General features: G+C 38.5%; 2 protein-coding genes across 6 annotated transcripts in view; one reads left to right on the plus strand and one right to left on the minus strand.

Annotated features, from left to right (window-relative positions):
* LOC127952760 (guanylate-binding protein 1-like) overlaps nt 1-20439 on the plus strand; it is a 241602-nt gene that overhangs the window by 159015 nt on the left and 62148 nt on the right. The gene's annotated exons all lie outside the window — the stretch shown is intronic.
* The window catches only part of LOC127952767 (gastrula zinc finger protein XlCGF8.2DB-like), a 270368-nt gene continuing 254570 nt past the window's right edge, over nt 4642-20439 (minus strand). For all 5 annotated transcript variants that reach the window (XM_052551498.1, XM_052551496.1, XM_052551494.1 and 2 more), the window contains exons 2-3: nt 17127-17261; nt 4642-6324 (exon numbers count right to left, since the gene is read on the minus strand). In XM_052551498.1, coding sequence (XP_052407458.1) covers nt 5294-6324; nt 17127-17211 — 1116 coding nt within the window. In that variant the 5' untranslated portion in view covers nt 17212-17261 and the 3' untranslated portion in view covers nt 4642-5293. The remainder of the gene's footprint in view (nt 6325-17126; nt 17262-20439) is intronic.

Here is a 20439-nt window from a genome sequence, read left to right on the forward strand (position 1 = left end):
TTTCTGTAGGTTCTTAGTAAAGTGTACTGGTGCACGTATAAAGTGTAGATTCCTGTTGAATCATGTTAGGAGTAAAAGCTTTGTCATTTCATCCATTGGCTAACTGCTCCGAAGTGAATCAACAAAGTTGCTGAACACTGCCAGAAGACCATGCTCCCTCAAAAAGGAAAATGTCTTTATATGCATGTGTGTGATATGTTTTGAAATTGTGGAGACAGACCACTGGTCTAGTCAGGCCGTTGGTACCAGGCACGGGTCATTTGCTCCTCCTGGAATGTGTTTGATGTTCAATCAGGAGACCAGAGAGTTGATCTGTTCAGCATCTTCCAAGTAATGAGAGTAAACTTTGGCAATTTGTAGCGCCAATATAACTATAGACTGTGGGGCCAGATTATGTCATTTATAATTTCTAATTTTCCCTAAGCCTTTGGACCATCAGCTTTGGTCAGGGTACACATATGCAGATTTGGGGCCAGGCATAACTGTGGGTTACTGTCATGGTAGGCTACCATACGATTTGAAGGGTGATCAGGATGGCCATCACTTGTACTTTGATGACTGGAAGTCCAGCTTACAGTGTTGCTGTGGGAGAGGTTTGCTGTTAACCCACAAAAAACCTGTTCTGGGCACACCGTGCCTCAACATTGTGTTTTTAAAAGGCCATTGACCATGTGGCTTTGGGGCGTTGGTTCTCTGTACGGATGCATTGGCTGTTGAGGGCCATTAAAGTTTGGCGGCACATCTATGTGATCACATTCCGTGTTCTGTTGTGACTGGAGAATCGTTGGTTGTTCAGGAAGTACAGAACGGGCTCTCTTTGTCATCAGAGTAGTTTTTGCTATGGTTGGAGGAGCGTTCTGCTGAAGTGGGAACCCCCTTTAGTTCTGGCCATGTTGTTGGTATAGACCAGCACTAAGGCAGTAGTTGGTGAATCCAGGTAATGAGTCTCGTATGGTCTGGCAGGAAATTCTGAGAGGACCAGGAAGTAGCAGATTGAACTTTGGTTATTTTACGTCAGGTTAAAACACTGGTGTCCTTGGTAGTGACCATGGATTACAAAAAGACCTCATAGTGAAGCTCATGCACTTGCTTGCGAAGTATGGTCGGGTGTGTGCTTCGAAGAGTTTGAGGCTTAAGGCCATGTTCTCATGGCTGGCTGTGAGATTTTCCCGTGACCTTACAGTCAATCTGGGTGACCTGTCTGGCTGAAGTAGCAGGGGTTTTGCACTTCAGCCTGGAGTTTCAGCTTCCTTAAATTCAGCAAAGGGTCAATGTGATCCAGCAGCTCTTTATCAATGAGAAGGTGGTGTGTGTGTATGGCTGCATGTTCAGTGCACACCTTTGGTCCTTAAGAGTTCAGTTCTGTTTCTGAGCTTTAGAGTGGGATTTGAGTTGTGAGTGACAAAAGCTGGTTTACTCCAGTGTTACCACAGCTTCAAGTCTTGCCTTGTTTTCCAATCACAATAAAAATAAAAATAAACACTATAAAGTGTTTCAAGTCTGCTCAGGGGCCTACATTAGGTTGGAACAGTATCTGCATTTAAATGTACTAGGACTGATAAGAGTGGTAAAGAGGAAACAGATATTAGCCTACTAAAATCCCGTATGCTTCATTAAGAAGACAACCGTTGCTAGAACTACTGTAATCCTATACAAAGAGGGAAGATGGTGATGGTCAGATACTAAAACAAGGTAAAGGCAAAGTGAAAATGGCTTTAGGTAACAAAAAGGAAAAACATAACAAATTGATATAATTAAACTTAGCTGAATTGGTCTCGTCTCCTGAGATTTACCCTTGCCTTCTCGTCCTCTGAGTTACTGTTCTTTTCCTTCCTGTTCCCTCTTTTGTTTTGATTTTTTGGACCGTTTATTTGGATACCCTTGTTTTGATTAATAAACCTTACCTGCAATTGGATCTCTCCCTCTCCCGGTGTCTCACTGTTCGCGAATAGTCACAAAAACAGGATACAGGTTTAACTCTTTTGAAATACTTCTGCTAAATATTACACTGTCAGACATGCAAAAGAAATCTAATGTATCTCTTGCTCTGGCTACTGTGTATAGACCACCAGGGCCGTATACAGAATTCCTAAAAGAATTTGCAGATTTCCTCTCAGACCTTCTAGTTACAGTTGATAAGGCGCTAATAATGGGAGATTTTAATATTCACGTTGATAATACAAATGATACATTAGGACTTGCATTTACTGACCTAATAAACTCTTTTGGAGTCAAGCTAAATGTCACCGGGCCAACTCATCGTTTTAATCATACACTAGATTTAATTATATCTCATGGAATCGATCTTACTGCTATAGATATTGTACCTCAAAGTGATGATATTACAGACCATTTCCTTGTATTGTGCATGCTGCGTATCACTGATATTAACTATATGTCTCAGCGTTACCGTCTGGGCAGACACTATTGTTCCAGCCACCAAAGAAAGATTCGCAAATAACCTGCCTGATCTATCTCAACTGCTATTTGTACCCAAAAATACACATGAATTAGATGAAATGACTGACAACATGGGCACTATTTTCTCTAATACATTAGAAATTGTTGCCCCCATCAAATTGAAAAAGGTTAGAGAAAAACATACAGTGCCATGGTATAACAGTAATACTCACTCTCTCAAGAAAGAAACTCGTAGTCTTGAACGCTGTGATGAGTGGGGCGGGGCCGAGGGATGTGGGAACGAGAGAGGACGGTGGAGTGATTGGGAAATGAGCGACACCTGCGACCCACCACCGGTCTCGAGTCCCACAGAGGAGATGGAAGGGTACAAAACTGGAGCGACGACAGTGAAGGACGAGAGAGGACCAGGCCTGGGCTTTATTTTATGTTTGCTTTTTATATATGCGCATCAGTCGTCCGTGAGGGTCTGATGCGCTATTTTATGTTTATTTTTGTAATTAAAGTCTTTATTTGATTGTCTGCCGGTTCCCGCCTCCTTCTTCCCTATGATTAGGAAGATTTTATTATTACAAACGCAAATGGAGAAAAACCAACTTCGAAGTTTTTAGAATTGCATGGAAAAACAGTGTGTCCAGCTATAGACAGGCTCTAAAAACTGCTAGGGCAAAGCATATACACAAACTCATTGAAAATAACCAAAACAATCCAAGGTTTTTATTTAGCACGGTGGCTTAATTAACAAATTACCATACGCCACCTGATTCAAATATTCCACCAATGTCAAATAGTAATGACTTTATGAATTTCTTCACTGATAAAATAGATAACATAAGAAATACAATAGCAAATGTACATTCTACAGCGTCTAACACTTCAGTTTCATACATCGCACCCAAAGATAAACTGCAGTGCTTTACAAATACAGGACAGGAAGAGCTAAATAAACTTATCACTGTATCTAAACCAACAACATGTTCATTAGATCCTGTCCCCACTAAATTAGTGAAAGAGTTGTTACCTGTAACCGAAGAACCGCTTCTTAATATCATTAACTCGTCGTTATCTTTAGGTTATGTCCCAAAACCATTCAAGCTGGCTGTTATCAAGCCTCTTATTAAGAAACCATATCTAGATCCTAGTGTACTGGCAAATTATAAGCCTATTTCAAATCTTCCATTTATGTCAAAAATTTTAGAGAAAGTTGTGTCTGCTCAACTGAGCACCTTCCTGCATAAAAATGATCTGTATGAAGAATTTCAGTCAGGTTTCAGGCCCCACCATAGCACAGAAACTGCACTTGTTAAAATTACAAATGACCTGCTCCTTGCATCAGATCAAGTTTGCATCTCATTTCTAGTCTTGATCTTAGTGCTGCGTTCGACACCATAGATCATGACATACTCATAGATAGATTACAAAACTATCAAGGTATTCAAGGGCAGGCTCTAATATGGTTTAGATCCTACCGGTCCAATCGCTACCATTTTGTTTACTTAAATGGGGAGTCATCTCATTTATCATCAGTAAAATATGGAGTGCCACAAGGATCCGTCCTAGATCCCCTTCTATTTTCAATATACATGTTGCCCCTTGGTAATATTATTAGAAAATACGGAATTACCTTCCACTGTTATGCTGATGATACTCAGCTATATATCTCAACGAGACCAGATGAAACTATATAGATGTCTCTATTTTGTTTCCATGTTTTGCCACGGGATTTACATCCCGTGGTAGCTAGGATTTACACAAGCTCCATTCTGAATCCAGAACACCTGAGAAAAGATGCTGCTGACCATCAGAGGACCTCAGATGGTGCTAACCCTGAATCAACAAACAGAACTAACAATTATTGCTACATGTGTGACTGCATCATATAGCAATTATTAATTAATAATATTAATAATGTTCATCGTCTAGCTGACTACGTCTTGTATTAATTTTTTCTAAAAAACGTGCACAAACTGACAGTCACCACCATAAGCTACTACTAAATATTGTAGAAACAATTTTCTGTAAAGTTGCTTTGTAACGATTTGTATTGTATAAGCGTTATACAAATAAACTTGAATTGAATTGAAATATACATCATTCTAAAAATAAAAAAATAAATAAAATGGCTTAAAGAACACAGATTAAGTGTAAATTAAGTGTAAACTTAAAACATCTTTACTGTGCATTCTCACTAAATAAGCATCAAATAATTCAGTGCAATGTTCATTACTTCATGCAGTTCTCCATTTTATTTATAATCATTTAGTTACATCATTGTGGCATAAGGCAGAAATGAAACATTTTGAAAAGTTACCAGTAAACGGAATGGCACAATGACACCAAACAATCAAAATCGAAATTAGATTGTTTACTACAATTTTTAAAACTGATAGACAGTCGGATGTGGATACAGGAGATTATATATATATATATATATATATATATATATATATATATATATATATATATATAAACACACACACACAGATACATTCAGCTGTGGTGTGAGCATAGTCTTAATTTCAAACATACCTATTTTCTGGAACTGTTTGAATTATATGGTTATTCTCCACAACCACAAAAAATCTGTCTCACTTTCATGACTTCTATTGATCAAAGTTAACAGGCCTTTCTACAGAGTGAACATGTTGGATGATTTTTAAAATAGCTTCTTTACGTAAGCTTTGTCAGTCACACTTTATTTCCAGGATGATCTTGAAAGGTCTCTCTCCAGTCTGGTTTCCTGGTCTCCTCTTCAGGTTTCCTCTTGACTGATAAACATTTTGCACAATGATGGCATAATAGTTTTCCCCTGAGTGAAATCTCATACAAGTATGTTAATGATTCCACACATATTTCATGTGAATCTTAAGATTTTCTATTTGTGAGAAGCTCTTCCTACAGGCTTCTCTTGAGTGTGTTGTTTTTTAATGTGAGAATTGAGGCTACCTCGATGACTGAAACTCTTTCCACACTGAGCACATTTACAGCATTTCTCTGCCGAATGAGTCTTCATGTGGTAATTAAGGCTTAACTTCCGTATGAAACGCCTTCCACACTGATCACATTTGAAGGGTTTCTTTCCAGTGTGCCTAATCTTGTGACACTTAAGGCTAAATTCTGTTGTGAGGGTCTTTCCACAACGATCACATGTGTACAGCTTTGGTCCAGTGTGAACTCTCATGTGGTAATTACGGGTGCACATATGTGTAAAACTCTTCCCACAATACTTGCAAGGGTAAGGCTTCTCTTGAGTGTGAACTCTCATGTGGATTTTAAGGTTCCGTTTTCCAGGGAACTTCTTTCCACACTGCTCACATGTATAAGGCTTCTCTCCAGTGTGAATGCTCATGTGGGAACGAAGGGTGCTTTTCTGTGTATAACTCTTTCCACACTGCTGACAGGTGAAAGGCTTCTCTCCCAAGTGAGTTCTCATGTGATTTTTAAGGTGTGGTTTTTGTGCGAAACTGCTTCCACACTGTTGGCAAGTGTAAGGCTTCTCTCCTGTGTGAGTTCTCATGTGATTTTTAAGGTGTCCTTTTTGATTGAAACTGTTTCCACACTGTTGGCATGTGTAAGGCTTCTCTCCTGTGTGAGTTCTCATGTGCCTGTTAAGGGCCCCTTGTTGAGTGAACCTCTTTTCACACTGTTGGCAGGGAAATGGTCTCTCTCCAGTGTGAACTCTCATGTGCATTTGAAGTTTTCGTTTTTCACCGCAATTCCTTCCACAGTGATGGCAGGTGAAAGAGCTGGTAGATTTAGATTTAGTTTTCTGAGCGCTTTTTCGTAAAGATGTTGTTTTAGTCTGTGTGGATTTTTTACCAGTTATTAAAGCATGTTTTTTCTCATACTGATCTGTTTGTTCCATTTCATTCAGATCTTGATTCTCCTCTTTCAGCACCAACAGGTCTAAAGCAAAAAAAAAAAGACATACAAGTTAACCACAGTTTGAAGCCGGAAAGCAAATGTAGTGATATTTACTTTCAACAATCTAGGAAGGCAAAATAGTGTGCGATAGTGTGATGGGTACGTGCGTCACCAATGATGTTATGATGTTTGGATCACATCACAAGGATTTGCATGGTTGATATGAGCTTTTAGGGTTTATGGATCCTACGTGCTCATCGTGATGAGTCAGGGAGTCTTAACTTGCTCATGAAAGTTCTCAAGTAAGTGCTGAGGTCTTTGTTTATGAATCTGCTATTCCTGGTTAGCTGTGTTCCAGTGTGGAGACTGCTTCCCATTTAGAGGTTTTAGATTGTGGTCTCTGTGAGCTTCTTGCCTGGACTGTGCTGTCTCCCCTTCAAGGTTTTAAATAGATGGCCCACTTTCATGGCCTGAGCTATCTTCAGCCTTATCTGAGAGAACTGCTATTCGAGGTTAATCGTGTCTAGCCCTCTAGTGCTATGGCTACTGCTTACATCAAACTTGATCTTAGACTTAGGCTTATTTGAATACAACTATCTGTGGCTAGCTACCTTCTGCTGCCATTGCAGTGGGCCCTATCATGGAGTGGGCCCCTTTTCCTATATTTCCGATATTGACGTGCTAGCTCAGTGATCGCTCACCTGCTTAGGGATTTAAGTATCGGCCTTTTGAGACCTTATCTAGACAGTGCTGTCTCCCCTCTTTGGGTCGTAAGTAGGGAGCCCACTCTTTGTGGTCTTGGTAGTTTCGGTCGGTCCCCACTTTTTTGGTAGCCTTTCCAAGGTATATAACTATCTGATGATATCTGTGTGCTAGATCAGTGACTGCTCCCCTTTTAGGGTCTTTAAGAAGAGGTCTCTGATCCATTGGCAGTGCTATCTCACCAGGTAGTAAGTAGATAGCCTTTCTACAGAGCTGTCCAGACCACATAGAGTGGGCTATCTTGGCTTTGTTATTTGTGTCCACAAGCCTTCATAAGACCCTAGGGACATAGCTATCTGAGGATAGCGCTGTTCTAGCTTAGCAGCTACTCTCTTTACCTGGGATTTAAGTACCAACTTTTGGCTTTTCCTCTTTATTGGTCTTGTGTATCCAGGCTAGTTCTGCTCACATAGCATAGCTATCTGAGGGTAGCTTTGCTCTTAACTTGGATGGGATGTTCCCCTTGATCTCTTCAGGTTCCCCATTTATGCTAAGTTTTGTGAGTGGCTCATGGCGTCAGTGGCATGGACCCTTTCTGAGGAAAGGCTTGTTGTATATGTCTCTCGCTTCCTTAGTGATCTACCACCACCAAGGCAGGCATGTGCCTCAGCATGTGCCTCAGCACGACATGATTGAATTTAGTTCACCAACAGTTTGGAGTTCGCTAGAAGGGGAACATCTCATGTTATGCATGTAACAATGGCTCCCTGAGAGGGAACGAGACACTGCGCCCCTTGCCATGCCTTCCACTTGCCGTCTACGTCTAAATGGTATGTTAACTACTGTAGCTGAATGTGAAGTAATTTCAGTGCTTACGTTATAGTCAGAAATATATGACTGGAATGCTTGAAAGAGTTAAGTTTTTGTGCGGTTAACCTTTAAGCTTACAAAAAGGTATTAGGGCCGGGCGATATATATCTCGAAAATGTTTAAAATATTCAATATATGTTTGCATTTGCATTAAAATAATTAGAAAAAAAAACTTGGTTTTCTTTTGCCCATTGAAAAAAAAGATCATGACATACTCATAGATCGATTGAAAAACTATACAGGTATTCAAGGGCAGGCTCTAAGATGGTTTAGATCCTACCTGTCTGATCGCTAGTGTTGGGCGATATGGTTATTTTTCAAATCGTCATATCATCAGCCCGTGAGATCGACGATACACAATATTATCGTGCCTGGGTGGAGCAAGAGAGAGACTCTTTGTTCCTGTCATAGCATAACTATTTGGTGTTTTAAACCGCGCAGGTGCACGAGAGAGAGCCTATGGAATCACCAATAATCGAAAAGATATACTTTCAAACATACTGATAAACTAACGTTAAATATAAAAATACTGTATTTAAAACCGCTAGTTCATGTATAGTCGGACACAACTGTCATATCACGCGTCCTGTGAAAATAAGTCCTGCTGGAAGTTATCAGTCTAAATGTTCTGTAAAGTCCGTAAACGGTGAAAATCAATAGTAGATTTCATTAAAAGTCCAGCAGTTTAACACTAATATTGGGCATAAATGAACGCATTAAATATAAAGTATTTAAAACAGGTAAGTTCATATGTTTGGAGTAAGTTGAACTGAACTGATGCATCAGTCATACATCGCTCTGATCCGCGCGCTTTATGACAAGACTGACGCACCGCCACAAAAACAAGAGATGCATTCTAACATAACTGTGGCATTAAACTCAGTTAATGAGGGCTCGTTTAAAATATTGCACATATACAGTATTGTTCAAAATAATAGCAGTACAATGTGACTAACCAGAATAATCAAGGTTTTTAGTATATTTTTTATTGCTACGTGGCAAACAAGTTACCAGTAGGTTCAGTAGATTGTCAGAAAACAAATGAGACCCAGCATTCATGATATGCACGCTCTTAAGGCTGTGCAATTGGGCAATTAGTTGAAAGGGGTGTGTTCAAAAAAATAGCAGTGTCTACCTTTGACTGTACAAACTCAAAACTATTTTGTACAAACATTTTTTTTTTCTGGGATTTAGCAATCCTGTGAATCACTAAACTAATATTTAGTTGTATGACCACAGTTTTTTAAAACTGCTTGACATCTGTGTGGCATGGAGTCAACCAACTTGTGGCACCTCTCAGCTGTTATTCCACTCCATGATTCTTTAACAACATTCCACAATTCATTCACATTTCTTGGTTTTGCTTCAGAAACAGCATTTTTGATATCACCCCACAAGTTCTCAATTGGATTAAGGTCTGGAGATTGGGCTGGCCACTCCATAACATTAATTTTGTTGGTTTGGAACCAAGACTTTGCCCGTTTACTAGTGTGTTTTGGGTCATTGTCTTGTTGAAACAACCATTTCAAGGGCATGTCCTCTTCAGCATAGGGCAACATGACCTCTTCAAGTATTTTAACATATGCAAACTGATCCATGATCCCTGGTATGCGATAAATAGGCCCAACACCATAGTAGGAGAAACATGCCCATATCATGATGCTTGCACCTCCATGCTTCACTGTCTTCACTGTGTACTGTGGCTTGAATTCAGAGTTTGGGGGTCGTCTCACAAACTGCCTGTGGCCCTTGGACCCAAAAAGAACAATTTTACTCTCATCAGTCCACAAAATGTTCCTCCATTTCTCTTTAGGCCAGTTGATGTGTTCTTTGGCAAATTGTAACCTCTTCTGCACATGCCTTTTTTTTAACAGAGGGACTTTGCGGGGGATTCTTGAAAATAGATTAGCTTCACACAGACGTCTTCTAACTGTCACAGTACTTACAGGTAACTCCAGACTGTCTTTGATCATCCTGGAGGTGATCATTGGCTGAGCCTTTGCCATTCTGGTTATTCTTCTATCCATTTTGATGGTTGTCTTCCGTTTTCTTCCACGTCTCTCTGGTTTTGCTCTCCATTTTAAGGCATTGGAGATCATTTTAGCTGAACAGCCTATCATTTTTTGCACCTCTTTATAGGTTTTGCCCTCTCTAATCAACTTTTTAATCAAAGTACGCTGTTCTTCTGAACAATGTCTTGAACGACCCATTTTCCTCAGCTTTCAAATGCATGTTCAACAAGTGTTGGCTTCATCCTTAAATAGGGGCCACCTGATTCACACCTGTTTCTTCACAAAATTGATGACCTCAGTGATTGAATGCCACACTGCTATTTTTTTGAACACACCCCTTTCAACTAATTAAACTAATTGCCCAATTGCACAGCCTTAAGAGCGTGCATATCATGAATGCTGGGTCTCATTTGTTTTCTGAGAATCTACTGAACCTACTGGTAACTTGTTTGCCACGTAGCAATAAAAAAATATACGAAAAACCTTGATTATTCTGGTTAGTCACATTGTACTGCTATTATTTTGAACAATACTGTATAGGCCGTTCAGATTACTTGTTAAAGTGCAATTAAATACCTTATGTCTGCAGACGATAAATGTCTGTTTGTGGATGAAGACTTTGTAACGGCCAAAACTATGTATTTTGAATGCATCAAATTATAGTGCGGTGTGCATGAAAATAATAACAAGGCGGCAGATCGAAACTTCATCCATAGTGGTTCACATATAGTCCTTCTACATCGTCACCACATAGTGTGTGTTAAAAGTGATTAGTCTTTAAGAGAAGGACTACGTGAGAACCACTATGGATGATAAGTTCGCTCTGCCGCCTTGTTATTATTTTGTCTTTAATTTGTAACGCCAAGACAGAGTTAATCTCTCATGTTTGAGAAGAGCGCGATGCCGTGTAGCAGCCATTAAATGTGTGGGACACCAACTCCATTTCTCGTTCATTTCATGGATTTAATGAGTTATCCGAGTCAAAGCGGACGACTTCAACGACTACAGGCTCTAATCCTCCTGCGTGCGTGCACGCACAGTGTGTGTGTGTGTGTGAAATAAGGTGATGACATGAAATAGCTGGGCAGTTTGATAGCAGAATTATATTAAGCAGTCCAATAAAAATAATAGTTATTATTATTATAATCTAATACATTAATAGGAGAATGAGCCTAATATCGTCTTTATTATTGACAGAGAAATCTGCTTATGTCGATATCTCTGACTATCGTCGATACACGATACAATTGTCTATCGGCACAACCCTACTGATCACTACCATTTTGTTTACTTAAAAGGGTGTCATCTCATTTATCATCAGTAAAATATGGAGTGCCACAAGGATCCGTCCTAGGTCCCCTTCTATTTACAATATACATGTTGCTCCTTGGTTATATTATTACAAAATACGGGATTAGTTTCCACTGTTATGCTGATGATACTCAGCTATATATCTCAACGAGACCAGATGAAACTTCTCAGTTATCTAAGCTAACAGAGTGTGTTAAAAATGTAAAAGATTGGATGACAAATAATTTTCTCCAATTAATTTCAGATAAGACCGAGATATTAATTATTGGACCAAAAAACAGTACACAGAATCTTGTAGATTACAATCTGCAACTAGACGGATGTACTGTTACTTCCTCTACAATCAGAAATCTGGGTGTTATATTAGACAGCAATTTGTCTTTTGAAAATCATATTTCCCATGTTACAAAAACTGCATTCCTTCATCTTAGAAACATTGCCAAGCTACTAAACATGTTATCTGTTTCTGATGCAGAAAAGCTAGTTCATGCATTCATGACCTCTAGACTGGACTATTTTAAGGGTGCTTTCACATCTCTAGTTCGATTCATTTGGTCCGAACCAAGGGCAAACAATTATACATTGTAGCATTTTTCAGCTATTTTGGTTCCTTTTCACACCACAGATTGCTTAGGTTTGTACCAGTTGCAAGCGGGAATCACTCGTAATTCAAGTGGAGGTGTGCATTAATTCTTCTTAACTCTGACATGCGCATCTGACCAAATTTCTATGAGGCTCCGCACCTCACTACTCCAAGTTTGTCCACGAGCTGCCGTGCTAAAGTGCAAACTGTCAACAAACACTTCCTCATCCCATAATGCACAACGCAGCTGACTACGGCAGCTGGTTTAGTTCCACAAAAGATCAGTACTTTTTGCAGTTGGGTCTGTTCGAGGTCGGATTACATTCTCACAACAAACAAACTACTCCAGAGTTCGTTTGAAAGCGTACCGAGACCACCTCTTCAAGCAGGTCTCGGTACGCTTGTTTGGTGCGCACCCGAGTGCGATTGCTGCTTTCACACCTGCCTAAACGAACCGCACCAAAGGGGGAAACGAATTCTGGTATGATTCGACCGAACTAAATGAGGCAGGTATGAAAGCACCCTAATGCACTTCTAGGTGGTTGTCCAGCATCTTCAATAAACAAGCTACAGGTAGTCCAAAATGCAGTGGCTAGATTCCTTACCAGGTCAAGAAAATATGATCATATTACCCCAATTTTACAGTCTCTGCACTGGCTACCTATTAAGTTCCGTATCGGTTACAAATTATCATTACCTACCTATAAGGCCCTAAATGGTTTAGCTCCAGCGTACCTAACTAGCCTTCTACCACGTTACAACCCATCACGCACCCTAAGGTCACAAAACGCTGGACTTTTGGTAATTCCTAGGATAACAAAGTCCACTAAAGGAGGGAGCTTTCTCACATTTGGCTCCCAAACTCTGGAATAGCCTTCCTGATAATGTTCGGGGTTCAGACACACTCTCTCTATTTAATTCTAGATTAAAAACGCAACTCTTTCGCCAAGCGTTTGATTAATGTATTCTTTAGCTTGGGTTTAACTAATTAATTTTACTTTGGTGGAACAGCAGCTATGCTAATGATGTCTTTCTCTTATTTGTTTCTCTGTTTCTGTTGTGATCTTCATCCCGTGGTAACTAGAATTTACACAAGCTCCAGTCTGGATCCAGAACACCTGAGAAGAGATGATGCTGACCCTCAGAGGACCTCAGATGATGCTAACCCTGAATCAACAACAGAACTAACAAATATTGCTACATGTGTGACTGCATCATATAATAGTTGCTGTTATAATGTTCATCGTCTGGCTGACTAAATCTTGTATACATGTTTCAAAAAAATCCTGTCATATATGCACAAACTGACAGTGACCACTTTTTAAGCTATTACTAAATATTGTAGAAACTTAAATTTCTGTAAAGTTGCTTTGTAACAATTTGTATTGTAAAAAGCGATATGCAAATAAACTTGAATATAGGCTAAATTTCATTCCAGATTAACATTTAATGGTACACAACAATTACAGAAACCTATCCTTATTTTTAGGGGTCTATAATACCACCAAAGAGGTTTTTCATCATTAGGGACTGAAACAGGGTGGTTAGAGACATAAGAGCAGAAGGTGCTGCTGTCAATTTTGGACATTAGTAGGTATAATAAGGAGGCCCTCCTCCAAGCTGAACCAGGGACTTTTATTGTCCTATTCCACACTGCAAAAAATGCTTTAGGCAGAGTTTTTTTCGTTTTTTTTTTTTTTTTTTCAGGCAAAATATCTAAACATTCTTAAAGGCGCAATATGTAATTTTTCTGCTTTAAAAATAGCAGAAATCACTATATCTATGTTATATATATTTTTTAGTTGTGTACTTACATCATCCCAACAGTTTCCACAAACTTTCAAATCCGGAGAAAATTATAGTTTAATTAGAAGACACGGCACGTTTCTTTATTTCTGTTTTGTCGCCCGTCTATGGGGTCATATAAACTTTGACCCCTCTAGTTTATCTAACTTCCTGTGGAACCGCCAAATACAAAGGTGAACAGAAACAAAGACGAAGAAGAAAAAGTAGTAGCCTTGATCGAGACTATTATATTTTATATTTATATTGTTTATATTCGTATTTAAACTTCAATCAATAACTTAGTTATGGATCATGATTATGCTTTGCCTGCACGTTATGTGAAGCGCAAACGCACGGGTGAAATAAATGACCCGAGATGGTTTTGGGACAAGAGAAGCAACAAGACACGGGTAAATATTGGAGTTGCATTTCCAAGATAGAGAGAGCTTCGTGACAAGCTGAAACTACAGAGAGATGCCGAACTTGCTTGCATTCTGATAAACAGGTATGCATCCATTCAGCTAACTGTATCTATCCGTATATTTTGTGAAACGATGATGTCTTGTGTAAAACGCAGACGCACTAGCTCTCATGTAAATCTACATTTGTTCTATATCTAGCTGAATAAAGTAGCTTCAAATGCAGTTCTCTAACTTGTTCGATATCATAGTATAACGTAATTATAATTATTAACGAAAGGCGACCGTGTTTTTTAACATATATTACTACTAGCTAGATGGAATATTGATTTGATAGGGGTCTCATAATTCATATATCTCTCAGTTTAAAAAGATGTGATTGTCAAAATACTAAGTTAGAATGAGTGAGGAATGATAGGGAGCGACAGAGCGCGTGTTCCAATGAACAACAACTCTCATGAGCCTTACGCGCTTTCCCGACGTCATCAAAGTACGTCTTATGTTATTATTTTGATTGAGTGACCCCTGGTGGCCAAAAATTACATACTGTACGTTTAAATCTAGAAGGATTTTTTTTAGACAAGTAAAAGTCTTGTTTTCAGAAAAAAAAAAATCTAAAGTTTTTGTTTGAAATAAGCAAAATAATCTGCCAATGGGGTAATCAAATTAATCTTATTTCAAACAGAAAAACAAGATTCCTGGCCAGAGCAGAGAGACGAGCTGATAAGACTGGCACAGAGGAGCTGGGCTTCCTGCTGGACCACTTCTCCACTGTGTTAACATGGCCACTGAATCATTATGGCAGAGCATTAAAAAAAGGCATCAAGGTAGATCAATTTCACACACCAAGAATTGTTTACTTGTTCTGATGATAATGAACCCTCAATTGCCTCGTTTAACTTCTTTTACTTTTTTTTTGTACTGTCCACATATTTTATTTTCATCTACGAATGTGTTCTTGTTCTGTAATAAATAATGTCTTATGTCTCTGAACTTAAGATACTTAAGGCACATTGTAATTTCTGTGAATTAAGTCTATTTATTATCAAGGCATTTGTCAGTAATACAGTTAAGATTGCATTGCAGGTTGATTTAAGGTGTATCCCTAAATTATTTTTGCTTGTGCTCCTAAAAATGTTCAGGCAGGGTCCACAATGCTCCTTGTAACAATAGCTAGTCTGGAGCCTTGCATGAGATTCAGAGTACATTTTTTAAATGTTCACCATTACAACATAATGCTACAAACATTGCTGAAATCAACAGATTTTACTAACGGATCTACTAATCTCTGGGTAAAAATAACATTATAATGCTGCCATCTTTCTGAAGCCATTTTTACAACCTTGTTATTTGTTACTGAAATCACACTCCTCTAAAAATATTGGATTACTTAGTAAATATTCATCCATGGCATTAATTTTTTTTTGCTTTCATCACTAAACATGTTTATCTTTCTTCAGAATAAATTAGCAAAACCAAAAATTTTAGCTGGGGACCTCTGGTTTATGGAGGACTAAAAATGACAGAAGGAAAAATAAATAAATAAATAAATAAAAGTAGAAATAAATAAATTAATGCAGAAATAATAGTGAAAATAAATACATTTTGGTAATATAAATGGCTATTTCTGTATTTTTGCATGTATTTATTTATTTATTTATTTACGCATTTATATATGTATTTATAAATTTATGTATTTATATATTTATTTATATATTTATACATTTATTTATTTCTACATTTATTTACTTCTACATTTATTTATTTCTGTATTTCCATATTTCTACATTTCTGTATTTCCACATTTCTACATTGATTTTCCCTGCGCCTGTATGCTAATTAAGTGGGAGGTGCCAACATCAGTCTGAAGAAGGATTGGTTAGCTGGAGGCCGCATCGCTAACCAGACAGAAGCAAACGATCCATCTATCAGGCTACCTATGAATGGATACACACAACATACACTACCGTTCAAAAGTTTGGGGTCAGTAAGATTATTAAATGTTTTTAAAAGAAGCATCTTCTGCTCACCAAGGCTGCATTTATTTGATAAAAAATAATAATAATAAAAACAGTAATATTGTGAAATATATATAAAATGACTTCTCTATTTTAATATATTTTAAACTAATTTATTCCTGTAATCAAAGCAGGATCACACTCCAACATTTCATAGGCAGGTTTGATTGCAAACAGTCACCAAATAAACTGCAATGTAACCTATATGTACAACATTTAAAACTGATTAACGTTACGCTTTAATACACAGGTAACTTAAGTTCATTTTCTAGCCATGTCATGCTAGTTAACAGTTAACATTTACAGAGAGTTATTGTAACTTACCTTTGTGAAAATGCTTTGTGTTATCTTGGCCTCCTTACCGCTGCTATCTTTATGCCACTTCTATCGTGTGAACGACTATTGCAGTTTATAGGTAGACAGCATCTTGAACACTGTGTTCTTCCCTCATGCAAAGAAGTCTAGCGCCTAATGTTTGTGCCGCGGATTCCCAAAATGCTTTGCGTTCAACCACTGGGAAAACGTCATGATGACGACACATTAGCGATCTCTATTGCTTGAACAAAAGTCTCGATCCAGGCTACATAAAACTGAAAACAGCCTCTATTAACTCAAGCAGCATTACCGAGTACCAGCGAAATCAAGGCAGTAGTAGTAGATTCGATCACATCGCTCTAACCAATCCTTCTTCAGACTGATGTTGGCACCCCCCACTCAATTAGCATACAGGCGCAGGGAAAATAAATGTAGAAATGTGGAAATACGGAAATAAATAAATGTAGAAATGTGGAAATACAGAAATAAATAAATGTAGAAGTAAACAAATGTATAAATAAATAAATGTATAAAGATATAAATAAATACATAAATACATATATAAATGCATAAATAAATAAATACATAAATACATATATAAATGCATAAATAAATAAATAAATAAATACATGCAAAAATACAGAAATAGCCATTTATATTACCAAAATGTATTTATTTTAACTATTATTTCTGCATTTATTTATACATTTATTTATTTTTCCTTCTGTCATTTTTAGTCCTTCATACTGGTTGAGTTGACACTGAAACATTAATTTCTTTAGAGCTGGACATTTGTCTGTGTGAGTTGAGCTTTGAGAAAGAAACCAACCTGTTTGTTCCTCCGTCTCTTCTTGTTTCAGACTGAACACTTCTTCAATTCTGAAGTCTTCACTCTCCTCTTTAATAAACGCCATCTTTATATCAGTGTGTCACGAGGATCTCAGTCACTTCAGCAGGACTTTCTCTGTTTAAGAAGAAGAAGACAATGAACAGAGAGCAAAATAAACCCAAACTAAATCTTTCCATCATCATCACACCAGTTCAGTAGTCATCACACCAGTTCAGTAGTCATCACACTAGTTCAGTAGTCAGCTCCCTAGTTTAGTAATCATCACACCAGTTCAGTAGTCAGCACACTAGTTCAGTAGTCATCACACCAGTTCAGTAGTCATCACACTAGTTCAGTAGTCAGCACACTAGTTCAGTAGTCAGCACACCAGTTCAGTAGTCAGCTCCCTAGTTCAGTAGTCATCACACTAGTTCAGTAGTCCACAAACTAGTTCAGTAGTCAGCTCCCTAGTTCAGTAGTCAGCACACCAGTTCAGTAGTCAGCTCCCTAGTTCAGTAGTCATCACACTAGTTCAGTAGTCCTCAAACTAGTTCAGTAGTCAGCTCCCTAGTTCAGTAGTCAGCACATCAGTTCAGTAGTCAGCTCCCTAGTTCAGTAGTCAGCACACCAGTTCAGTAGTCAGCACATCAGTTCAGTAGTCAGCACACCAGTTCAGTAGTCAGCACATCAGTTCAGTAGTCAGCTCCCTAGTTCAGTAGTCAGCACACCAGTTCAGTAGTCAGCACATCAGTTCAGTAGTCAGCACACCAGTTCAGTAGTCAGCACATCAGTTCAGCAGTCAGCTCCCTAGTTCAGTAGTCATCAAACTAGCTCAGTATCAATGTTTCACGAGGTTCCCAGTAACTTCAGGATTTTCTCTGTGTAAGAAGAAAACAATGAACAGAGCAAAATAAACCCAAACTAAAGTGTAATTGTGTACAGTGTAATTGTGAAAGAACCGGAGTAATGTGTTCACGAGGAGAGGTACAAGTGGGCAAACGAGCGGCAGAATTTTGTATATACTGAAGCTTATTCAATGATTTAGCTGGAAGGCCAGAGAACAAGGCATTACAATAATCTAACCTTGTTGTTATGAAGGCATGTATAAGCCTTTCTGTGTCTGCAAAAGAGAGAAAAGGTTTAAGTCGAGGTATGTTTCTCAGGTGGAAAAATGCAGTTTTAGAGATGCGTTTTATGTGTGCTTCAAATGATAATTGTGGATCAAAAATGACACCAAGGTTTCGCACCTGTGAAGTGGGGATTACCGTACAGGATTCAACAATCAAACTGATCTGCTTGGCCTTACGAGTAGCCACCGCTTTCAGTTTTGGAGCCATTCAGCTTCAGGAAGTTGTTATGCATCCAGATACTGATCTCTGCTAAACAACCACGCAAAGCTATGAATGAGCAATGGAAATCAGGACTAGTGGTGATGTGAATCTGCGTATCATCCGCATAGCAGTGATACCCAAGAGCATGTTTCCTAATGATCTGCCCAAGTGGAAGCATATAAATGTTAAATAATATTGGACCCAATACTGAACCCTGAGGAACTCCCTGTCGAACAGGCACGGTATCTGATTTGTAGTTACCCAAGTCAACAAACTGGGCACGATTCGTTAAAGAAGACCGAAAACAATTGAGGACAGCTCCAGAAAGACCCAACCAATTTTCCAGCCTGTCAAGCAGAAGAGAGTGACATATGGTGTCAAAAGCAGCACTGACGTCTAACAAGACAAAAATACTGCATGCACCGGAATCCGCCGTGATAAGATCATTTACGACCCTAATTAAAGCGGTTTCAGTACTATGCCCTCTTCTGAACCCAGAAGACTGTTCAGAGCTAGGTGATTATTTAACTGAACAGCCACAACACGCTCAAAAACTTTAACCAAGAATGGGAGGTTAGAAATCGGCCTGTAATTGGATAAATCAGAAACATCACAACCAGTCTTCTTAGGGACTGGTGTAATGGCAGCTTTTTTTAGTTCTGGAGGAACAATTCCAGAAGTCAATGACAATTTCACAATTGAAGTCATAAAAGGGCAAAATGACGCAAGGCAGTTCATGATGACCGAGCAGGGAACCGGATCTAAAATACTGGTTGTAGAGTTCATGGACTTCACTGCACTTATAATAAAATAATCTCCGACCATTTCAAAGTTTGAAAAGGTAGTAGTTGGGAAGTTTGAAGGCTGGATATTAACTAGCTCAAGAGAAGCGATGGTATTTAAAGTGCTATATATATCCTCAACCTTACCAGTGAAATAATGAAGAAATTTATTACACTGGTCAACAGAGGAATGAACAATGGCTTTAGTTGGTTTGAGAAGATTGTCAACCATCTTAAACAGCGATTTAGAATTTGTTGCAGCGTTACCAATGATCCTTGAATAGTAGCTCTTACGTGCAGTATTCAAAGCAGAATGGTAAGCAGAATGTTGTTCAGTGTAAAGAAGCCTGTGCACCGTCAGGCAAGATTTTTTGTACTGCCGTTCTATTTGTCTTCCGGCAGCTTTCATTCAACGTAAATCCGGGGTAAACCATGGACGGGGTTTCCTAAAAGTAACAAGCCGTTCTCCCACAGGTGCGAACTCATCCAAAAGTGAGGAAAGCATGGAATTATAGTGCTCCACGGAGTTAGTAATGGGAAGCCCAGAGACAAAAGTCAAAAAAAGAGTGAAGTCCATGTGCTTAATGTTACAGAATTTGATAGTACGCTCAGAAATGGATCGTGAAGACGTAACATTTATGTCTAAAGAAATAAGTCTATGGTCACTTATACTCATGTCGATACTATCCGGAGATTGGATACCAACACCAGCAGAACATACCACATCCAATATATGGCCCAGCATATGGGTCAGAAAATTAACATGCTGTTTAAAGTCAAAACCATCCAAAATGTCCAAAAAGGTAGCAGTTTTGACACAGTTTGGATTATCAATATGGAAATTGACATCACCAGTCAAGACCATAGATGAACAGAGTGGACTAAGAAGTGTCAGCAACTCAGTAAACTCAAAAAAAAATAAATAAAGGATTAGGTTTTGGTGGACTCTAAATGAGCAGCACAAGAACAGGTGAAGCACCATTGACTTCAGACATTCAAATGATGAAATAGTAGGAGCATCAATAACATCGATTGATATATTTGATACAAATATTAGAGCCAAGCCACCACCCTTACAATAAGCTCGAGGCACATCAATATGTTTATATCCAGATGGGGCACACATGTTCAAATTAAGATAGTCATTGTCTTTAGGCCAAGTTTCACTGAGACAGAGAATATAAATTTTCCTGTCAAGGA

This window comes from Carassius gibelio, chromosome B3 (assembly GCF_023724105.1).
Source record: "Carassius gibelio isolate Cgi1373 ecotype wild population from Czech Republic chromosome B3, carGib1.2-hapl.c, whole genome shotgun sequence".
Classification (NCBI taxonomy): Eukaryota; Metazoa; Chordata; class Actinopteri; order Cypriniformes; family Cyprinidae; genus Carassius; species Carassius gibelio.